The sequence below is a fragment of the Myotis lucifugus genome, unplaced genomic scaffold, assembly GCF_000147115.1.
Source record: "Myotis lucifugus unplaced genomic scaffold, Myoluc2.0 scaffold_73, whole genome shotgun sequence".
Lineage (NCBI taxonomy): Eukaryota > Metazoa > Chordata > Mammalia > Chiroptera > Vespertilionidae > Myotis > Myotis lucifugus.
Genome location: NW_005871121.1, coordinates 4,850,943 through 4,875,364, shown reverse-complemented (window position 1 = coordinate 4,875,364; position 24,422 = coordinate 4,850,943). Strand labels below are relative to the sequence as shown.

Below are 24,422 nucleotides of genomic sequence, written 5' to 3'. Positions count from 1 at the left end.
TGGAACCTGATTTATTTGAAAGGATTTATTTGACCCACAGAGTACTAATGAGAGTGCAGTCTGGGTGTAAGGGACAGTGGCACAAGGAGGAGCAGGACCCATCCAAACACCCCCATTTTTTGGGTGCAGGCATGACTCCAGGCAAAATTTTGAATTTTTCAGAGTGAGACTTTGCTTTTAAAAGGTTCTGGAACCAATTTCTACTTGTGGGGCCGGGGGGTTCCCACACCAACAATTCTTGGACACCAACTGGGTGTCCTACAATTTTACTCAATTCTGACACTATCTACATGGGAGAACAGCAGATCGTACAGGCTTAGTCCTACAAGATTGTCCCTACCTCTTCAGACACCAGTCGCCAAATCCATATTTTCACCTGTGCTTCTGACCAACTGGCTGAGGTTTAGAGTTCCAATGACCCCCTCCTCCGGTTACATTAATTTGCTAGAGTGGCTCACAGAACCTAGAAAAAAATTTTACTTACTAGATCACCAGATTATTATGAAAGAATATAAGCCATGGACGGCCAGATGGAAGAGAAGCTTAGGACAGGTATGGGGAAAGGGCTCGGAGTTTCCATGTCCTCTCCAGGTGTGCCTCTGTCCCCAAGTCTCCACATGTTCACCAACCAGGAATGTCTCCAACTGGGAAGTTTTCCAAACCCTCTTTGAGTTTTTATGGAGGTTTCATTACATAGGCATGGTTGGTTAAAACACTGACCACTGGCAGTTGATTCATCCTCCTGTTCCTCACCCCTCCGCAGAGGATGGGTGAGAAAGGGTCTGAGAGTTCCAACCCTCTAATCATCAGGTGGTTCCCAGGACCATTGGTTGGTGAGTGTCCTCATTAATCTAAAAAAGACACATGTTTATGGCTCTCTACAATTAAGAAATTCCAAGGTTTTAGGAGCTCTATGCCAGAAACAGTGATGGTGACCAAATATATATTTCTTACTATAAATCACAATATCACAGGCTTCTACCCACTTTCCTTCCTATACCTCCTTCCCCATGTTCTAAATCTAGAGCCTTTCTTTCTAGTCATGAGGCATCTCTAAGCTTTGCTGATGCCCTAAGCTTCCCATTGTGCTACCCAACTCTGGCATCTCTGTTTCTCCAAGGGTCAGATTTACCTACATTCTCTAACATAACCTTTCTCCCAGCCAACACACACACATTTAAATTCCCACTTTCTCAAGGCACCTCATTTAACTTTGTATTGTAAAAGAAGCAAACTTTCTTTTTTTTTTAAAAAAAAAAATATATTATTAATTTATACAGAGAGGAAGAGAGAGGGATAGAGAGTTAGAAACATCGATGAGAGAAACATCGATTAGCTGCCTCCTGCACACTCCCCACTGGGGATGTGCCCGCAACCAAGGTACATGCCCTTGACCGGAATCGAACCTGGGGCCCCTCAGTCTGCAGGCCGACACTCTATCCACTGAGCCAAACTGGTCAGGGCAAGAAGCAAACTTTCAAAGCATGATAACCTCTGAGTCTCCCAGAAGCATTTACAGATAAAACCTGTGTTTTTATAAACCCAAAGTATTACTAATAATCAATAGAATTTTAAGCATTAGACTTAGGGAATGGGAAGAAAAATTTGAAGATAGGAAAAGTTGAATGTCCTGACACCCATCTCTCTTTGGGATAAACCCCTCTAAATTGCTCCTGCTTTACCCAGAATGTATGCTTTGTCCCTGCCTGAACTTCAGCCTTCTTTAAATTGCCTCCTAAAATGTACACTGTCTACAAAAAGAGCAACAATGGAATCTATAATGGTAGTGATTGGGGTTGGGAGGAAACATTGGGAGAGTGACGTGGTAAGGGTAATCAGGAACCATTCATGGCATGGATAATTTGACCATCTTACCTTTTATTTTTTTTTAATGTAGACATGTTTTTCTACACATTAATTGTTTGTTTTTTTTCTTGGTTATAGATTGGGCTTATGGATACTATAGACAACAGAGAAAACTTGTTGAAGAGATTGGCTGGTCCTATACAGGTAAACATATTAATGTATAATGAGTTTCAGAAGAAAATTTTATTGGCTTTTTATCTATTTTTATATGTAATAGGAAACTTTGTAGTCAGATTATCTTTTTTAACTTAGCTACATGGATATTCATTTAGATTAACTAATACAAATGTTATATGCAAAATGATCTCTAGTGGATTTTCCATAAGCAATTTTGTTAGTGTAGAGATATTGGCATCAAATAGAGCTGGATGTGAATCCCAGTTCTCCAGTGGCTTTATCTCCTTGGTAAATATGCATAAACTACCTGAGGCTCGTTTTTTTCATATTTGAAATGGAGGAGTATTCTGGACATTAAGATAAATGAAATTTGAACAGTGCCTTCTTATAAACAGAAAGCTCTCAAGAAATGTTACTGCTATTGTTATGATGACAGTAGTGATTTTTTTATTCATTTAACAAATACTAATGGGATTTTTGCTCTCAGAGGGGTTTTCCTTCTGAGTTACTGTGCTGCACTCATTGGAATCAGGTCCAAAATGATTTTTCAGAATTGCCAACCTTGGCTTAGAGCATCATGAATATCTGAAGGTGGCTTTACATGGTTACAACCAGACATCATGGTCAGAAACCCTAGGGCAGAGGAAAAGCCCCAGGCCTGATGGGTGGCATCTAGATGGGCCATGACATGCCTGGTGACCATCTGAGACAGTGTTGAGTGGTAGAGGAGTGGAGAGGGGCTGGGGAGCTGAGTGAAAAGGTGAAGCGATTAATTAAAAAAAAACACCCCAAACTCATAGACACAGACAATAGCATAGTAATTACCAGGGGAAAGGGGAGAGGGGGAGGTAGAGGAGGGTAAAGAGGGGACAAGTTGATGGAAGATGACTTGGGGTGGTAAACATACAATACATTATACAGATGATGTGTTATTGAGTTACACACCTGAAACCTATATAATTTCATTAACAAATGTCAACCCAATAAATTCAATAAAAAGGGGAAAAAAGAATAAAATTGGATGGATAAAATGGGATCAGATTGAAAGGGCTTTAACATGAGTATAGCCAATTTGAACTTTATTTTATAGGTGAAGGGCAACAGCACCATGGATTTTATAGATAGGCGTGCATTTTATATTTTTCTATTCTTTCTTTAAAAGTAGTAAATATTTGTTGTACAAAATTTAGAAAATATGTTTAAAGCACAAAGAAGAATATAAAAATTACTCTTAAGTACTTCCAGGCTTATCCACTAAAAAAATTGTATATTCCTTTTAGGCCAGTTTTTATTATATTATGTTTGTATATTTTATATATAGAGTTATGCATCCAATATGCTGGAAATTATTTTTTGAGCATTTACTCATTTCAGTGATAATTCTTGTTGATCATCATGTTTTATTTTTAACCATTCATTATTTTTTTTTATATTTAAGCTACTGTAGAAACAACACTAGATGAATAGACAGATTGATATGTCTTTATTTGTAATTTTATCATTTGGTTATTAAAGAATATTTGATATGGCAGTTATTGAGTACAAAAAATTAAATGCTTTCCTTCAAAATTCTTGATACACATAGCCTAACTGTTTTCTAGACTAACCCACTGAATGCTAGCTGGGATTGGTGATTGTCATTTTTAAATCTTTACTAAACTTAAAAAGTGACATTTTGCTTTATGTTGTTTTGTTTAATTACCACTGAAGTCAAGATTTTTATTTCTATTCGCCATTTGTATGACCTCTTCAATGAAATAAGTTAAATTAGAATTTGGAAAATAATCAAGATATTCATCAGAGCAAGAAAAATGAGCAAATTAAGGCTTACCTATACTGTGAATTACTGGCAGATAGGTATGAGATAGGTCTGTATATTACTATATGGAAGGACCTGCCCTTAATTTACCCATTTTTAATTATGACCATATATCTAAGAAATACCAGTTTTTTAACTTTAATATTTCAAATCTTGAGGAATATGTTAAAGGAAAAATATCCATGACTCTACACACTTTTAATTATTTAATTGCAATTCTTCTTTGTTTAATGTTTTGCTACTGCATACCAAGAAAGTAAACATCCCCCAAACTGTAGTTACTTAAGCAATTTTTTCAGAATATGAACTTTAATAAAAAAGGATTATTACATCAAAGTGTCTAAATGTTTATAATATTAATAGAGGTAATCCAATTAATTTCAAAAAATTTTGTTAATTCGTATTCCCACATTTTTACTAATACTATTTTTTTAATTTGGTCAATTTGATTGACAGAAATTACAATCTCATTTTTAATTTGTAGTTTTCTGATTACTTAATTTTTTACATTACCCCAAACAACAGGGTCTTGATTAGGGTTTTGGAAGGATATATGATAAATAAATACTACTTGAGGTAATGGTTATGTGAATAAAAATGATAGACATGAATAACTAATATAAAAAAAATGGGTGATTCATTGGTTTCTCCTAAACAATTTCACTTTTTTATTAAAATTATACATGTTATATTCTATTTGAATAAATTTGTGTCTTACTTTCTCTGGATTCGATTCTAGGCCCTGGACCCATTCTTTCTTCTCTATTTTATACAAAACTCATAAAACAATGATTTTAAGAGAGGTTATTTTGAGTAAAAGATAAAGGTAACGTTTAAGTACCTTTAAATTGTATTTAAAGTAAGATTTTTAAGTAAAGTATTTAAGCATAATAGGAAAAATATTTTCTCTTAGTCTTACCTTATTAAAATAATACCAAGGCTAAGGCTAAAAATTATTAACAATAAAACAATCATCAAACAAGAGTAAATACCAAGATAAATCCAAAGGAAGAGATAAAAAATTTGTAGAAAATAACTGCTAACATGTTTTTCTACTTTTGAAACATTTGAAAGTCTTGACTATTCAAATATATTTCTTGATTATTCAAATATATTTCTGACCTTAGAATATTGTTACTTTTAATGAATTATTTAGGGAATTCCTCTAAAATTAATTCGCTTATAATAAAGAAAAGCCAAAATGCTTCTCCTAAACCATTTTTGGCATCATGTTATATTCTGTAAAGATACATGTCATTTACACTTATTTTTACAGAAAGTTGGTTTTAGATAGAAAGTAACATATATGTACTGATATAAAAGATAAATTTTTCATGTCTGTTTTTATTTGTACTATCAGTTGGGTTGTAATTTTATTTTATAATAATATTTATTGGGGTGACATTGGTTAGTAAGATTATATAGGTTTTAAGTGTACATTTCTATGATATATGGTCTGTATATTGCACTGTGCCCACCACCCAAAGTCAAATAATCTTTTATCACCATATATTTGAACCCCTTTATCCTTTACAACTGCTCCACCTGCCTTCCCTCTGATAATCACCATACTGTTGTCTGTGTCTATTAATTATTGTTTGTTTTTCTTGTTTGTTCATTTTTTGCTTTGAATTTTATATCCCACATATGAGTGAAATGATATGGTTCTTAACTTTTTCTGTTTGACTTATTTCACATAACATGATATTTTTAAGGTCCAACCATGTTGCAAATGGCAGTATTTCATCTTTTGTTATGGCTGAGTAGTGGTCCATTGTATAGATGTACCACATCTGCTTTATCCAATCATCTATCGAATGACACTTTGGTTGTTTCCATTGTCTTGGCCACCATGAATAATGCTGCAATGACCATAGGGGAGCATAGTATATCTTTGCCAATAAATGTTTTCAAATTTTTCAGGTAGATATCCAGAATAGGGCTTTCTGGGGTCATATGGTAACTATATTGTTAATATTTTGAGGAGCTAGCATATTGTTTCTATTGTGGCTATACCAGTTTACATTCCCACCAGCAGTGAATTAAGGTTTCTTTTTCTCCATAGCCTCTCCAACATTTGTTACTACTTGTCTTGTTGATAATAGCCATTCTAACAAGTGTAAGGTGGTATCACATTGTAGTTTTGATTTGCATTTCCCTAAAAGCTAGTGAAGTTGAGCATCTTTTCATATATCTGTTGTTCATTTGTATGTCTTCTTGGGAGAAGTGTCTGTTCAGGTTCTCTGCTCATTTTTTAATTTTTTTTTTGTTTGGTGGGATTACAGGAGTTCTTTATATATGTTAGATATTAACCCCTTGTCTGAGCAGAGAGCCCAGAGATAAGCTCATATGTATATTTGCAAATATTTTTTGACAAAGGAGCCAAAAAAACACAAAGGAGAAAAGAAAGCCTCTTTAATAAATGGTGCTGGGAAAATTGGAAAGTCACAGGCAAAAGAATGAAACTAAACTATTGATTGTTCCCAATACAAAAATTAACTCAAAATAGATCAAAGACCTAGATATAAGACCTGAAAAAAATGAATTACATAGCAGACATAGGTACTAACTTATGGACCTTGATCCTAGAGAAGATATTATGAATTTGACCCCAAAGACAAGGGAAGTAAAGGCAAAAATAAATGAACGTGATCACATCCGATTAAAAAGCTTCTGCACAGCAAAAGAAACTCCCAACAAAACAAAAAGGCACCCAACCGAATGGGAAAAGATATTTGCAAAGAACAGCTCCAGGCTGTAAGTTTATTACCAGTAACTGATGTAAAAAGTATTGTATTGTTCTATTTTTCAAAGCTTTTTGTGCTTTGTAACTTTATATCTGACCACTGTAACTCATTTTGTCTTTCTTTTTCTCCAAAATCAAAATCCTAGTTTTTTATAAAAGTGACAGCACATTTTTGCCCTCCTAATAATTATGAAAAAGTCTGAATACTTGGAGTGCATTTATAACCACAGAAGATGACATCATGATGGACAGCCCTTTTGTTTTCCTGGAAAATATTTGCTGATGTCACTATTTGGGGATTTAATACAGGATATCTTTTAAAAAGATTTATCTAGATATCACTAGTAGGTATTTGGGAATGCTGATTGCAGGATAAACTTTTCTCCAAGAAGTTTTTCATGAGGATTAAATTTCTACCTGCTTTGGCTGGCTACATTTATATTTCTTATTTTTAACTGCCAAGAATATCACAGCCAATTTTTAAAAGTTCACCACTCTAGATAGTTTTTGCTGTGAATAAAAAGTGATACATATAGCCTTTTTAGGAAACAATACAGAGAGACATGTTCATAGATAAAAATCATCTAGGTTTAGTTTCTTAACAACCACCTAGTTTTAGAGATGGAACTAAAAGTAAGTTATTTTCCTCTAGACAATATCTTTAAAGAGAGAACTCAGATATTCACCAGGTATGACTTAAATGAAAAACAAGCTTTAATGTGTCCTCCATTCTTCCTAAACCTAGAATCAGAAAATGGCCTAAGGAGAGAGAGGGTTACAGTTCTCACCAAGTACCAATGTGTGTTGACTGATAGAGTGTAGTGTTGTGTGTTTTCCAGCAGACCAGGGTCCCTGGGCAGCTGGGTTTGCCTCACCAGGTCAGGAGAAGACAACACTTCTAACGTTGGGTTTATTATTTACCAATGCAGATACCACTGTGTATATCCTATTGTCTTAAAAGGAAGCCACAGAGCTCTCCCTTTAATGGGCTAATTGTGTATAGACCTGGCATCTGTAGAGAGGAGGGGTCTTGGCATAAACAATGCACAGCTCTTTGCTCTCTCTTGCTCTCTCATATTTATTTTATTTATTTATTGATGTACTTATTTATTTTACTAAACCATCGACTTAAGCTAGCTTTTATTTACTAAGGATTAATCTTAGATCACAGGAACTTGAAAAGCATTGAGTTAGTTTCTATATTTCTGAGAATTTTAGAATGCTCAATCCTTACTAGTGCTTGCCTTTAAATAAATTTTGACAATACCATCTGGAGGTAGAAAATTATCGCATATTTATAATATACATCTATATGCATACCCAGATAGACACACACAGAGAACAGTGGGATTCAAATTTTGTTTTGGAGGCTTTTTATGATTTATATCTGCCCTTGACAAGTCAAGTTCTAACTGACCTTCCCCCTTTTAAAATAAGGACAGCCGTTTTTAACACCTTAAAGAATTGTTTTGACATCTAAATGACATAATAGGTTGATCTATTTCTCTAAACACTCTTTTTATGAAGCTTCTGGAGACCAACGAAATGTTTAATTTTATAGCTAGCTTTTTCTAATTGTGTGCACAAAAATTAATTTAGAAGTATCAAGGGATCCTCATCTTGGCCACCTTTATATTAATGGGAGACCGTGGTGGGCCTTGCTGGAGTGGGAGGCTCTATTTCCCGTGTTAATTTTGAGATCTGTGGAGTCTGAACAAACTTCTAGGGAGTACCAGCCTTTATGTGCACATCTCTAGATGAGCCTAATGCTATGGATCTCTGTATAGGACTACTTTGTGCCCTAGGGGCAAATTTTTCTCAGGAAACTCCACAAAGATTCTTAGTTTCCTAAGAATAGTAGAGAAAGGGCCGCAAGAGCTTACCGGGTGTGATGGAACTGTGGTGCTTCCCAGGCATGGGCCCCTCTCTCGGGGTGAACCCATTCCAGGTGCCCTTCCCTTCTCCCCAGGGCTCCCACTGGCTTCTCTGGAATCAACTATGCATAACTGCACTAGACAACTCCTGATGCCCATGTCTGCCACTCCAGATATGGGGTTTGAAACAACTGTTGTCACCCCATTGGCTATTCTGGTTGGGGAAGCAAACATTCTCTCTTTCAGAGCTAAAGAGAGTTCAGTCTCTCATTTAACCAGCAAATATTTGTTCAGATTCTGAGTAAGTGTACGATTCAAAATCTAAAATTAAAAACTACAACCCATCTTTTTTTTCCTTTCCCTTGGTTATCTCACCCCAAGGATTTTCTAAGAATAGTCCAAATAAAGTCATGGTCTGCTACTGAAAGCATGGAGGCCTGAAATCCCAATGAAACTCACCCCAGTTCACCCAATACTAAGCTGGGGGCCGTAGGGCACAGTGGCCCCTGCTTGTACCTGGCACCAGGTCCAGGTCTCTGGGGTGATCCTGGGTAGGCTTCTTTGGAGTCCTGCTGACTACGCCAAGTAAATGTCAATGTAAGAAACATCCAAACCTGTAGAGAATGTTGTAAGAGATTTTTTTGAGCCAAACTGATAACATATGCCAGGGAGCGAGATCTCAAATGCTCCCCCAGTCCTTTGCTTTACGTTCAAGTTGCATCATCTTGCTTATAACAGGGCCTGTTGGCTCCCGCTCCTTTAGGAGACAATCTGCTGATCAAAGGCATAGACTCATTAAAAAATGTCATTTTCTGTGTGGGGAAGTGGTATAGGTCTCAAAAGGGAATGTTTCAGATGAGGACATTTTACAACTGCTTAGCTCCAACTGACTATAGATTACTTTTTTTTTTCTGAATTCCTAAAGTGTTAAAAAGAAAGCAAATGAAAGTCTTTTTCCAAATGGATGTGTCTCTCTCAAGCAAATTATACCTAACCAAGCATTAATACTGTGGATTATTCACTATAAAGTTTATTATCTCTTTTTATTGTTAACACAAGTTAAAGGTTGATAGTATTTTCAATTTCTATGCTTACTATTACACCTAGAAAGTGAAAAACTATACTCCCTAGATAAAAGTCTTAAGATTCTTAACTTTAACTAATTGATGAATGGCTGAAGTAAATTGGCTTTGACTACACTTAATGCCAGTTTCATTCATAACAGTTTATCTTGGTGAGCTATATATTTCTGTTCTTTCTTGTATTGTCTTATCATTGAAATGTGTCAGATTAGTTGCTATCTCAGAAGAAAGGTTTTGCCCTTGAATATTTGTACATATAGAATTCTATTAAAAATTACTAGGAACATCATGACATTTATCTATAGGAGAGCTCATTGCTTTACCATAGCCATTTAAAATATTACTGAAATGAAATCACATTAGGCTCAGGTTGTTTATGAAAGATTACACAGTTATTATATGTGAAGAAACAATGGCAATCTCTGCTGGCTACCCACTGGGTGGAGAAATAGAGGGTGGTAGAAGAGAAGGTAGTACTCTTTCAGCTGTATTTTTATATAGGTTAAAAACAACTATATAGGATGTTTGCTATAATTATGTTGAGAAATGACAGGGTTGGTAAATACAGTTGACAGTCCCGTTTTTAAAGTTATTATAGGAAAGTGAGCAAGGCGTGTTAGTCATTGAGACAAAATAGTGAATGTTAAACCTGGGAATGTCAGCACTAAAATCCTTAGTAATTTAGTTCTTTCCTTAGTAACTTCATTCCAGTAAAGGGTTTCAGAAGGTGAATTTCCTTCTTCCTAATAACCTAAAATTTTCTATGACAATACCTGAACAAAGACAATTCAATAAAAATAAAAACTAAGTTACTTGGCCTTTCTTTTTTTGATATATTGAATACATAACCCACAATCATCTTGGGAAATGTTCAGATCCTCCGTTTGAGGTATTAGAACTTTGCAACTTCAAGCAATTCTGAGGAGTATCACTATTGAAATGGAGTCTTATTGCCCTGTCTGGTGTGGCTCAGTTGACTGAAGCATCGTCCTAGGCACCAAAAGGTTGCCAGCTCTGTTCCTGGTCTGGGAACTTGCCCAGGTTGCAGGTTCAATCTCCGTGTGGCCAATCAATGTTTCTCGCTCACATCAACTTTTTCCCCCTCTCTGTCTCCCTCATTCTTCCTCTTTCTCTAAAATCAATAAAAATTTATTGCCCAGCCAGCATGGTTCAGTGGTTGAGCGTCGATCTCTGAACCAGGAGGTCATAGTTCAATTCCCAGTCAGGGAACATGCCCAGGTTGCAGGATTGATCCCCAGTGTGGGGCATGTAGGAGGCAGCTGATCAATGATTCTCTCTTATCATTGATGTTTCTATCTCTCTCTCCTTCTCCCTTCCTCTATGAAATCAATTAAAAATATATAAAAATATAAAAATAAGATAAAAATCAATAAAAATTTATTGAAAAAATTAAAAAATGTAGTATTTATTTCCTGGATTTTAAAAATATTCTGTTTTGTGGGTTTGTTTGTTTTTACTATATTTCAGAGCAACTTGAAATTGAAAAAAAATTTTTTTGATATATTGTCAAGTTCTTAAAACCTAGATACTTGTAAAGTTTTAGTTAAAGGGTTGCATTGGATATAAGTAAAAAAGGCCACACAGGTGTCACTCTTAGACACTTGGCTGAACACTTCAGAAGGAAGGAGGCTTTAAATACTGAGTTGATTCTGTTGTCATAAATAGAATATCCTGTCTAAACAGTATTTCCAGTCCAATAAATATATAAACTAGAAGATGCCACTTATGGCAAACTAAAGAGCCATAATAGAAGGTTGTGTGCAGGGTGGTTTTATGTTTGGCATTTATTTTTGGACATTCTTGGATTTAATGTTTTATCTCTCTTACACTAGGAGAAAGTAGGCTAAATGTATCTCAGAAAGAAAATTTAAATCCACATAGAACAGGGGTCCTCAAACTACGGCCCGCGGGCCACATGCGAATACAAATATTGTATTTGTTCCCGTTTTGTTTTTTTACTTCAAAATAAGATATGTGCAGTGTGCATAGGAATTTGTTCATAGTTTTTTTTTAAACTATAGTCCAGCCCTCCAACGGTCTGAGGGACAGTGAACTGGCCCCCTGTTTAAAAAGTTTGAGGACCCCTGACGTAGAACAATGACTGGTTTCTGGCTCATCCAGGCATCCTTTTTCTTCTAAAATCTAAAATATATTTTTACAGTAACATATTGTATTTTCCTCTTTGATTCATCACTCCTTATATTAAACATACTGTTCACTTATCGTTTCCAACTTAGGTGTGAAAAAGCAAGTTCCAGAACTCTATGTATAGAATTATCTCATTTCTGTAAAAACCTGTATATGAACATAGACAAAGGCCTAGAAGGATACATACCAACCTGTTGGCAGTAGTTACCACCAAGGAATGAGACTATGGAAGGCCAAAAGAGGCCCGAGACGTTCACCACTCAGTGTATGCTGCTTACCTATGTTGCATTAAAATTTTAAAACAAGTATATTGAAACAAAAGGTTTCCAACTCACTTAGCTAAGAAGGGTAAAGTAATTGGATAAGGACCACAGCTTTGGGTTTTCACCAGGCAGAATGTAAGGCCTCTGCTTGGCTGAGTTGCAGGGAGAGGTTGTCCCAGACATCTGATCAGAGCAGAGAGCACGTAAGCCAGGCTTTGTGGACATCACTAACACTCAGACTCATCAGTCTGCCGTACTCTATATTTCAGTTTTGCTATTTGTCAAAAGTTTTTAATGATGCCCTACTTAATTGTTCATGGTTCAAATAAATGTCGTAGGAGAGCTGTTTGAACAAGTTCACTGCAAACCTAAGTGATTATTATTTGGCAGCTTCTTAACTGGAACCCGAACAGATTGCACGAGTCTCACAGAAGGATTTAGAAGGAGTTGACTTGCTGGAATGCATATTATAGACAAGGACTTTTTATCAACTGTATATTTTCAAGAGTTTAGCTAAGATCTGTATCCTGGGAAAACTTTCCCTATGCTAAATCATCAGTAGAGTATGCCTCATTGTAGAGGCTGAGCAGAGTGCAGTTAAATGATCTAAAAACTCAGAACTTATTTCCCTGGAACAATCATTTAGTATAGAATTTAAAAAAAAAGTGTGGCTGTAGAATAGCATCCTGATTGAATAATCACAGCAAAATTTATCTAGTAGTAAAACTAGATACTAATGAGTATTCTTAAAATTGTATAGATTCTCTGGCCCAGCCTCATAAGTAACCCTCTGGCAGCACCTTGAATGGATTGGTCAAGTCCTTTGGCAGCTCAAGCTGAGAACATCTGGCTGTTCCTCCTCTGTCTGTGCTCACACTTCTGGGTTTCATATCTATGTGTAGTGTTCTTCCCTTTTCTGGAACTTCTTTATCTCTCTGTGTTCTTTTCTCTGGAGTGCTCTACTATGTGAAATATATATTTTAGCAAAATAAAAAAGAAAGATCATTAGATGGTTAAGAAAACATCTAAGATTAGGCCATAGTTTGTATTGCCACACAAAACTCATTTAAACATTTTCAACTTTTAGGCAAAATACCATTGCAGTTATTTTAAGCTGGCCTTCCTATTTTATGAGTCAGTGAAGACTGAATACAAGGGTTATTTAGTTAGTTTCCTATGTTTTCCTAATGATAATTCTGAATCTTTAAACCAAAGATTTTCAAAGAGCAAAAGGTTGAAAAATAATATAAATGACTCACTTATTATATTCAGAAAAATTTCTTATTAAAATGAATATAAAATTTCTTATATATTTTCATGACTGAAGCACAGGATTACAAAAAATCACTTTGAAATATATTCAAATATGTTTAGGACTGATAGATTTTATTTGTTTATCCCTTGAATGTAAAATATAAGTAAAAATTTATAAACATATACATATAAAGTATATATTATTTATAGATATAAAATATAAAATAGCTGGGATTTCACCCTCCAGAGATAACTGGTATTAATATCTTCTGTTCAGAAAATATAATTAAAAATAAATCTCCCAACTCAAAAATTTTTTCCATAAAGGTAGTAGAGAAAGGGAACTGTTTTATTATTGAACTAGAGGCCCCAATGCACAAAGATTCGTACAAGAATGGGCCTTCTGCCCTAACCAGTTTGGTTCGGTGGATAGAGTATCGGCCTGCAGACTGAAGGGTCCCGGGTTCGATTCTGGTCATGGGCATGTACTTTGGTTGTGGGCATGTCCCCAGTGGGGGGTGTGCAGGAGGCAGCTGATCAATGGATGTTTCTCTCTCATCGATGTTTCTGACTCTCTATCCCTCTCTCTTCCTCTCTGTAAAAAAATCAATAAAATATATTTAAAAAAAAAAAAAAAAGAATGGGCCTTCCTTCCCCTGGCTGGTGGCACTGCCTTTGCTCCAGCTGGAGCCACCATTCCACCTTCCCATGCTGCCCAGAGGCCCAGAGACCCAGAGCAGCTGGGGCGGTGCAGAACTCAAGTGACGACGCAAGCATTCTGCCCCACCCCCAGCTGCTCGGCGCCTGCGTATGCAAATTAACCTGCCATCTTTGTTGGTTTAATTTGCATATCCACTCCTGATTGGCTGGTGGGTGTCACAAAGGTATGGTCAATTTGCATCTTTCTCGTTTATTAGTGTAGATAAGCATTAAACCAGAACATCAAGACAATGCACTGAGAGACTGCAAAGACAAAAAAGAACTTCATCCCTTTCCAGTCAACCAGATACAACCAATGACACACATATTTTCAAGATAAACAATGAATAGTCAGTCCTCAAGTAAGAACTTGGCAGCAACTTTATCACACATAGTTCACCCTAAGTTTCCCTGGTAATTGGAGTGACTACATGTGTTGTTAGCATATTGGCTTTATCTGGAGGGAAAACAAACCTCCTATCTTTATCAGAGGAGGTAGCTTTGCAAATTTGAACAAGGCACCCACCTCAGTTTAGGCTCCTACCTTCCTTCCCACGGAAACTGGGAGCTAGCGTTTTATCTTCCTTCTTGTTCACATTCCATAAAAGATGGCTCCCAGGTCCTTGAGAAAGACATTCCTGGCTCATAAAGCTCACAAAAGGCCCGTGGAGTTTTCAGAAGGATGCATATACTTTTCAAAGAGCAGAGAAAGGACTTACCATGATCAAATTTCTAAAGAAAATGTTCTAAGAAAAGGAGAAGTTGCTTCCCTATCTTCAACAGAATTGTCTCTTATTTTTAAGGTTAATTTTTCCTTACAATTCCTAATTGTTCTTTCAGACATTTTTCTGACCTCTTACTAAGTGTGCTACTCTGGACTCTGCTTTATTCTCAAGAACACTTTTTGACTATTTTTCTAGGGAAATCTATTGTAAGTAAGTCAGGGTGGAGGAAACAAAGAACTAAGCTGCTCCTAGGGCTAAGCTTCCGTTTCTTCATTGTATTTCCGAGCCTAGAGCCTCACACATAGTAGATGACCAATAAATATTTGACACTTATTCTCTCCTGCATTCTGTCTCAGTGGGACATAGAAATAATTTCATCTGGGAGAAATTGTGACTACTAATAACATAATTTTAGGGAACCAACCTAAATCAGTCTTGCAACAAATAGGGATATAGAAAAAAGGAATACTGTGGAGTGAGTCCAGAGCGAGTTTTAGTACATGAGAAGTAGCTATACATCTTAATGAAGTGGGAGGCAGGAAAGGCTGTATTTTGTAGCCCTTTGCCACCTGGAAATTGAAGCAATAGCAGAAGCTTTCAAAATCAACGTTAGAGCAAATTCAAAACTTGGCATAAACCAAATTGGATGATCTCTAAACTGAGAATGGCTAATTTAGCTTTCCTCCCGTGTGGTTCCTATCCTTTCATATTCCATGAGCATCTCTAGGATGTAAGAGCTGCTTGCAGAACATTTCCCATAGATAACATACAGTTTTTCTTTTCCAAAACCCCAAAAGTTTGTTCTTGAAGACCAGTTGCATTTAGGCATATACTAGTAGTGCCCTCGCAGATATCCCTGAGAAGATTTTTATATTCAGTTCATCTTTGTTAGAATGTGTAGGATTCCGGTTCCTATCACTTCCCTGGCTTTTCTTCTCTTTGATTATTACTCCCTAGTCTTCAACAAAGGAAAATATAAAGTTTTGAGATTATACGTTTCATTAACAAGTGCTTACTGGGTGCAATAACATCAGCCAGACTGAGTGCTAGACTCCAGGATGCAATGAAAGATGGAAGCAACCACGAGCATGCCAACACCAGTGATTACAGAGTGATACATGCCCAGTGGTAGATTGTGGTGACAAGCACAAGGTCAGGTGGGGGGGCGGGGGGGCTTCTGCATAGCTTCAGGGGTTCAGGGAAAGCTTTCTATTGAAAGGGACTTTAGACTGAGATAAAGCATGTGTAGGAGCTAATTAAGCCACCATGGGAGAAAGATCGCTCCAGGCACAGGGAGTAGCTGTGCCAGCCTGGAGGTGAGAGAGAAGTAGCTGTGCTCCAGCCTCTGTAATATTCTTCCTGCTTTTGGACACAGCTAGGAATGTGGCTGCACTCTCTATGGAGCACGCCCCGCCCTTAACTCTCCACTATCTTTTGTCTCTCAAGGTACATGTATCTCTCTCTCCCCTAAGCTCCCAGGACCCTTCTTTTGCTGTAACTTGTTTCCTGGGCCTTTTCTTCTATGTCTCACTTCTTCTACCCCTGTGACTTTCTAAATAAATGTTTAATTATAATTGGAAGAGGGAAAAAAAAACTAGGAATGTGATGAGACCGATTCTTAGAGCCTCATGAGTTAATTCTCATTCAGTTGACATCCTTGTCCTATTCAAATTTCTGGATAATAAAACTCATACCATATTTTGATTCGCAATGACTTGAAATGTTATTGGATTATTTTGCATTAAGGGATATTAGGCATGATTTTACACCAACATGTTAGTTAGTAAATGAAAGAAAGATGAAATGGTAAGAAAACAGACCAAAAGAGAGAGGTATGAGGAGGTGAAGGTTTTACAGAATGTCCCACTTTTACAGAAATGGGAGAGGGTTTCAAAAAGACAGGATTAATCAACATCATCGAATGACTTCACAGGGAGTCCACGGTGAGAGAAAGATGATGGACCAGGCCATGTTCTAAGGAAACAGGTTTTAGAGGGGTTTCTTCTACCGGTTTGTCTGAGGAGGGGCAAGCTCTGGGCTCAGACTATCTTCAGGGGTGGGCAAACTTTTTGACTGGAGGGCCACAATGGGTTCTTAAACTGGACCGGAGGGCCAGAACAAAAGCATGGATGGAGTGTTTGTGTGAACTAATATAAATTCAAAGTAAATATCATTACATAAAAGGGTACGGTCTTTTTTTTTTTTTAGTTTTATTCATTTCAAACGGGCCGGATCCGGCCTTCGGGCCGTAGTTTGCCCACGGCTGACTAACTGCTTGCCTTCAAAGATGGCCTCCTTAGACCTCACTTCCTTCCCATTTCCTCATCTGTAAAAAGCTAAAGTAGAGATGCGATTGTATTATTCTCCTGTTCAAATCCCTTCCGTTGCTCCCCATCACCTACAGAATGAAAAATGGACCCTAAAGAGTGGCATAGAGTAACTTTTGTGATCTGGTTCAACCCATCTCTCTGTTACCCATCATTATCTCTCTCTGCCTGCTGCTGCACTAGCATTTTCAAAGGCAGGTTCTCTCTGATTCTAATTGCTCTCCACTGTTTTGCCTGAATCCCAAACCTCTACACCTCCTTCAGGAAGCGAAGCCTTCCGGATGCCCCCTGCCCATGTTCTGTCCCCAGCTCTCCTCTTTGTTGCCCGTGACACAGAGACGTGGCAGGTCCCGTGTTCTTTTCATCTTATGTTCTCAGAGTGCAGCATACAGTTTGTGCTCAGCAGGTGTTGGTGGCGGGCGTGAACCAAGCTGAGAAGCAGACAGTGTTTTCACTTTACAAATGCAGAACCAGGTGACGTCACTGTGCAGAGTCACAAGAGAGCAGGAGACTGGACCCTTGAGCCTGAGTCCTGACTTCTGCACTGTTTCCTGAGAATCCTGAAGGCCACCTTAGATTCTTTTGTAGCAGTGATGTGGGCAATAACATAAGGTATAAAGCTGTTAGATTTTGAATTCTTGTGTAGATATAAAAAATGCTGGTTCCAAAGCCACTGTGTTTGAGATTGTGTTTTTTTACTTTACACATGTGTTTTTGTTTTTTAAGAATAATTTATTGAATTTTAGAGAGAGAGAAATGGAGGAGAGAGAGAGAGAAACATTGATGTGAAAGAGATACACATATCCATGGCCTCCTGCATGCTCCCTACCGGGGATCTAGCCCACAACCCGGCATGTGCCCTTGACTTGGAATTGAACCAGATGACCCCAACCAGCTGAGCCACACTGGTCAGGACGTGCATGTGTCTTTATTATGAATGTGTTAATAACAGACACTTCTAACAAATGTGATTGTGGGTGCCTTTTTTCTTTCTATTTTTCAATCCTCACCTGAAGATATTGTTGTATTGATTTTTAGAAAGAGATGAAGGGAGGGAGAGAGAGATAGAGAGAAACATCCATGTGAGAGAGAAACATTGATCCATTGCCTCTCGAATACCCCGACAGGTATGTGCCCTGACAGGTAATCTAACCCTAAAGCTTTTGGTGCATGGGGCAATATTCCAACCAACTGATGTATTTGTTTTATAATCAAATTGGGGGTGAGGGGGTCTTCAACATGTACTGAATATACGTTAATTTTTATTCTGTGGATGATGAAAAAGTTGTTTGCCATCACAGAAAATCTTCTGCCTCTTCGTACTTCCTCATTCAGTAATGGTCTAGTGATTTATGTATCTGGGCCCATTGCTATTTGACCGTAGCAGGTGAACTGTTTTGCTGATCGATAAAGTGAAAAATACTATATTAACCATTTATATCCTTAAAGAGTATGTGATAAGTTGTAATTAGTGTAGAAATGAATAACGTTCTCTCACAGAAATGGTAATGTTATTATACATTTGGTTTCACCCGGACCCAATCTAGCCAGCATTCCATGGAGGGCACTGACAGGCTCACCACCTGGTGCTCTCCTCTGCGGCGGTGCTATCTGCTCACTTTACATTCATTCCTAGTCTGGGTCATTACCCCAGCTCAGTGAGAATCTATTTCTCATCGTTGACGGAACCACTACCAGCTCAGTCGCATTTTGTACATCATTTACCACAGAGTACATATTTTTTAAGAAGTCAGAACAATTGTGCATGTCTCCTAGAGCCTTGAAATGCCCCCCAAATGTGCTTCGGAGCAGTTGCCCGCCCCTGGAGCTCCACTTCTTCTGCAGATTGATTGACAGTGTTGCTGGCCTCTAGATAAAGGATCCCCATCCCAATTCACCATTTTCTAAGTGAGCCTCTGTTGACATGAAAGAGTCCATTCTCTTTTGAAAGGAGGACGGCTCCTCTTTGGAAAGCAACCTCTATTGTTTTCTTTTAGCAGAATAATTGCCTCTTTAATTTCTGTGGAGATAATGAAGAAAGCCAGCTTGGGTCTATGTCTGTGTGGCTTCAGTTAGATTTGGAGAGAAGGTTCTATGATTTTTAATTATGATTGTTTATCCCAAAACATACATGTTTTAGTAAATTATAAGAACGTCTATTGTCAGTCCCCATGATTTCTTATTCATGCTTATTCAAGAAAGGCATGATTTAAAATCCAAGGCCTACTGAAGTGTTTTAAAATGCCGTCAACATTTTAAAAAGTAAATTGAAGTAAAAAAAATAAGTTCTGGCATATGCAAATTTCTCTAAAGTGTTTGGCCTCGGTTTAATCATTTATGAGTTATCACTGCAAGACGTTTATATAGATTAGAAACCACAGAGATCTAAGGAGCTATATTTATTTGATCCTAATTAATAGTTGGCCTTACATAGATAATCACAGCACTTTCCAATTTCCTAATGTTAAGCAATTTAGCAAGCGGCTGTTGGCCAGATACATATTAAATATGCCAAGTGGATGTATCAAGTTGTTTACCATAGTTGGACTGTATTAGAATAGATTCCTAGACGTGTGTATTTAATAGTGTTAATATTTATGCTGAATTATCACAGATAGTTTAGTGCATGTTTGTTCATAGTTTGTGAAGATATAACTAAACTTAACTTTTTGAGACTATGTAAAAGTGATTGATACCTAACATTAAAAGTAATAGAATACTGGATTAGTAAGGAATTCCATTACCTTCATTGGAAGGTTCTTAAACTTTAAATGTTGCCATTTTTGGAAAATGAAATTGCCAGAGGAGCAATTACAATGGTAAAGAATAAAGGGGACACTAAGTATAGACAGTTTATCACTTAGACCAGCTGTTTCTAAACTTTAGTGTGCATCAGAATTACCTGGGCAGTTATTCAAATAAGACTACTGAGTCTGACTTCCAGAATTTCTGTTTCCGTAAATCCTAGGTTGGAAATTTAATATCTAACAAATCCTCAGGTGATCCTGCTGCTGAGCTGGAGTACCTCAAATTGCACTACCCAGAATCTTGATCAGTCTCTAGTTCTATTGCCTTAATCTGTGGAATGAATGAATGAATGAATGAATGATAGAGTAAAAATTAAGAGAAATAATATGCATTTATAATTGTGAAAGTGCTTTAGCTCTCCAAATGTGTTAAATTGATACAAAAGAATATTATCATTGCTTCCATTTAATATACCATCATATCTTAAATGTTATTTTTTAAAAAATATATTTTATTGATTTTTTAAAAAATATATTTCATTGATTTTTTACAGAGAGTTAGAAACATCGATGAGAGAGAAACATCGATTCAGCTGCTTCCTTCACACTCCCTACTGGGGATGTGCCTGCAACCAAGGTACATGCCCCTAGCCGGAATCAAACCTGGGACCCTTCAGTCCGCAGGCCGATGCTCTATCCACTGAGCCAAACCGGTCAGGGCTATGTTATCTTTTTTAGCTTAGAAAGCTCACCTGGCCCTACCCGGGTTGGCTTAGTGCAGAGTGTCAGCCTGTGGACCGAAGGGTCCCAGGTTTGATTCTGGTCAAGGGCACGTACCTTGGTTGCAGGCTCCTCCCTGGCCCGGGCCCTGGTCAGGGTGCATGCAGAAGGCAGCCAATCTATGTATTTCTCTCACATCAATGTTTCTCTCTGTCTTCCCTCTCTCTTCCACTCTCTCAATGGAAAAATATTCTCAGGTAAAGATTAAAAAAAAAAAACAAGCTCATCTGTATTTCCATAGTTCATTATTTTTTATTGTCTAAAGTTTTACATTTGTCTTCAGTTCATAGTTCATTTCTTAAAGAATGTTATGCCCTCCCCCATATGCCAGGCTTTCAAAAAATATAGACAAATTGGAGAGTATTTGGAAGAATACCACCCCTCTTCATTGGTAGAGTCTTGACATATGTAAACAGATGTGATTCTATCCTGAAAAAGATAAGACTCAGGAGTCTACAGTGTCAATAGTCATATATTTACATAACTATTATGTGAAAAAATAACAACATTTTGAATGGCCCCAAATAGATACTATTTGGAGAGGAATTACTTGTGGAGAAAAACTTACGTTGATAAAGGAAATGACTTCCTAACCTCAAAAAACCTAAAGTACAATATCCTGTCATCTGTGAATAATAATTTTCCTTCCTTCTTTCCAATTTGGATGCCTTTTATTTTTTCTTCTTGTCTGATCGCTGTGGCTAGGACTTTCTGTACCATCTATATAAATAAAAGGCTAAGTGACTGCCCATCCATCCATCTGACCATCCAACCGACTGGCCAGTACAGACTGGCAATTTAAAAATAAATGTTGACTCTCACATGTGCAATACATATAAAGCTCTTGCTGGCGCCAATCACACACGTGTTTCAATCTGTCATTGCCGATCATGAATTTGGTTGTTTTTGTTGACATTCTGAAGCTGAAAGAAAGCAGTGTCTGTTTTTTATCATTTCTTTATTGTTGTTATATCATGTTGTTTATTTATTAATCAATTTATACATTTTCATATACATTTTACTAATTTTCTTTTATCTCTGACACTTCTATTATAGAGAAAGGGCGAATAGTGGTATTAAAATATTTCTTCTAATTAATTTCCTTTCAATGTGCATGAATCCCTGCACCAGGCCACTAGTGTTGAATAAAAGTGGTGAAAGCGGACATCCCTGTCTTGTTCCTATTCTTCAGTTACAGATTTTGCCACTGAGTATGATGTTGGCTATAGGCTTGGCATATAAGGTCTTTATTATTTTGAGGTATGATCCCTCTATTCCCACTTTGCTGAGAGGTGTTATAAAAAATGGGTGCTGGATTTTGTTGAAAGCTTTTTCTGAGTGTAAAGAAATGATCATATGATTTTTATGCTTTATTTTGCTTATGTGATGTATCACATTTATTGATTTGCATATATTATACCAGCCTTACATACTTGGAATAAATTCCACTTGATCATAATGTATGATATTTTTATTATATCTCTGGGTATGATTTGCTACTATTTTGTTGAGGATTTTATCATCTATGTTCATTAGGATATTGCCCTGTAATTTTCTTTACTTGTGGTGTCTTTATTTGGTTTTGGAATTAGGATAACTCTGAGTTTTGGAAGATTTATGTTTCTAGGAATTTGTCCATTTCATCTTGGTTATCTAATTTGTTGGTATGTAGTTGTTCATTTCTTACAATCCTTTTTATTTTTGTGGTGTTAGCTATTACTCCACCATTTTCATTTCTGATTTTATTTATTTGGGTCCTCTCTCTTTGTTTCTTGATGAGTAAGGCTAGGTGTTCTGCCAGGGTCCAGCCCTGTAGGTCCAGGGGTTCCCAAAGGTGTGAATGGAGTCGGCGAAGAATGATTTACATGGAGACAGATTCTACGTGGATCTTCCTGTGCCTGGCTGAGGCCACAGAGAGAGATGCAGAGGCAAGCCGAGCCTTTATTTTATAGCCAGAGGTAAACAAGGTAGTGGTTACCATAGTTACACTGTTCTTGTGAGTTTCACTTGTTTTGACCATAGTTACACTGTTCTTGTGAGTTTCACTTGTTTTGGCAGTACTTGCTACACCTCCCTCAGCCCATTAGCTTCCCAGATAAGATCTAGGGAGCATTATAAGGTCAAGCCTAATTATGCTAAGAGGACTGTGCCCTCTAAGCTGGGACTTGTTTGTGACTTTGCCAACAGGTCAGTCCGAGGCTTAACCCTATATGGGCTCCCCACATCTCACCCTTCTTTTACTTTTAAGCTACTATAATGAAAGTTTTTAAGCTACCATAATGAAAGCAAAACTTAAGCATCAAGAACAAAATTCTGGCTATTAAAACAATAACAAAACAATGCCAATGCAAAACCCAAACTACAGACCATAATGAAAGTAAAACTTAAACATCAAGAACAAAACTCTGGCTATTAAAACAATAACAAAATAATGCCAATGTGTTAACATTTTTAAAACTTAAGAATAACATGCCCTAACCGGTTTGGCTCAGTGGATAGAGCGTCGGCCTGCGGACTGAAGGGTCCCAGGTTCGATTCCGGCTAAGGGCATGCACCTTGGTTGCGGGCACATCCCCAGTGGGAGATGTGCAGGAGGCAGCTGATCGATGTTTCTCTCTCATTGATGTTTCCAACTCTCTATCTCTCTCCCTTCCTCTCTGTGAAAAATCAATAAAATATATATATAAAAAAACGAATAACAAAAATGCCAATGCAAAACAGTAATAAGTGAGAAATCAAACTACAGTAACATTTTTCTACTAAATGAAAGTTTCTTTTGCTGATTTACTCAGAGTCCTTGGACATGGCTGTGCAAGACTTTGCAGAAGACTGGCCGCTAACCAATGCTAACATAGCCAGAAATATGGTTGGGGGAGTAGCTTCCACTTCTTGCTTTTCTACCATCTGCTGGGACTCAGTTGTTAACTTCTTCAGCTGACCCCATGTTGGCACCTCGGTCCCTTGCGTAGCCTTCGTCATCTCCTTTTCCGCATCGCTGTCATCGGGGCAACTTTCAGTCTTTGGAATGATGGGACAAGGAGCTTCTCTGGGTCCATTGTGGTGACGCACGTAATGCTCTGGTACCCAAATTGGCTGCACTGCTCCTTCTGGGAAATATACAAACACAACCTCTTCCCCACATCATTGCTGAATCTGATAAAACTCTTATCTGGTTTGTGCATCCTTCCACTGGACTAAGTCGGCAGAGGCTGTTGTACAGGAGGCCTGATGCCTTTCGGCCGCTGTACAACCCTCTGCATTGTATTTTTTTTTTTAATTTAACATATAACATTCTTCTCCCCATTTTTTTTATATGAAAGGTTTATGATGGAATTGTCAGTTTTTCTTTTTGTGTCAAGAGCTAACTTTGATGTGTTAAAACTAAGTAAAATGCATTTACTCAATCCAAAGCAGGCATTAAAAAGAAAAACCCCAAATGCTCTCTTATATCCATTTTAAGAGTAGGACTGGCGCTTTCCGCTATTACCTGAGTCCTGATCTATCACCCCAGGGAGAGCTTGCCAATCCTGCACTTTCCCAGGGTGGTAAGGCTGCAGTGGGGTTAAGGATAAGGCTCCTTGGGCCTACCTTCTCCCATGCCTCTACATTTACCTTTCTGGCACCTTTCCTTCCTCAGAAGAGCATGGACATACTTCTTGTATAAAACATTCCGTCTGACTGGGAGTAACCTTAACTCCTCTGCTAGCAAGCATATGTGTTAAAAGATCAATACAGAGTCTTTTTCCTTTAGATTAAGTATGGCCCATCTTCTCAAAGTTCTGTACTATCCACCTTCTTACCCTACTTATCCTCTATAGGGGGGTCTGCAGCACCCTGGTGGAGTCCTCTCCATCCCGAGTGTGGGGCTTCTCAATGCGGGGGGGTTTACCTAGGGGAATCCTGTTCGGCCTGTTCGAGCGCCGTATGCCCGGGGTCCAGCCCCGGCAGTCCAGG

General features: G+C 37.6%; 1 protein-coding gene across 1 annotated transcript in view; it reads left to right on the top strand.

Annotated features, from left to right (window-relative positions):
• PTPRZ1 (protein tyrosine phosphatase, receptor type Z1) overlaps positions 1 to 24,422 on the top strand; it is a 192,222-nt gene that overhangs the window by 69,482 nt on the left and 98,318 nt on the right. Inside the window, exon 4 of the mRNA XM_023755324.1 lies at positions 1,898 to 2,010. Coding sequence (XP_023611092.1) covers positions 1,898 to 2,010 — 113 coding nt within the window. The remainder of the gene's footprint in view (positions 1 to 1,897; positions 2,011 to 24,422) is intronic.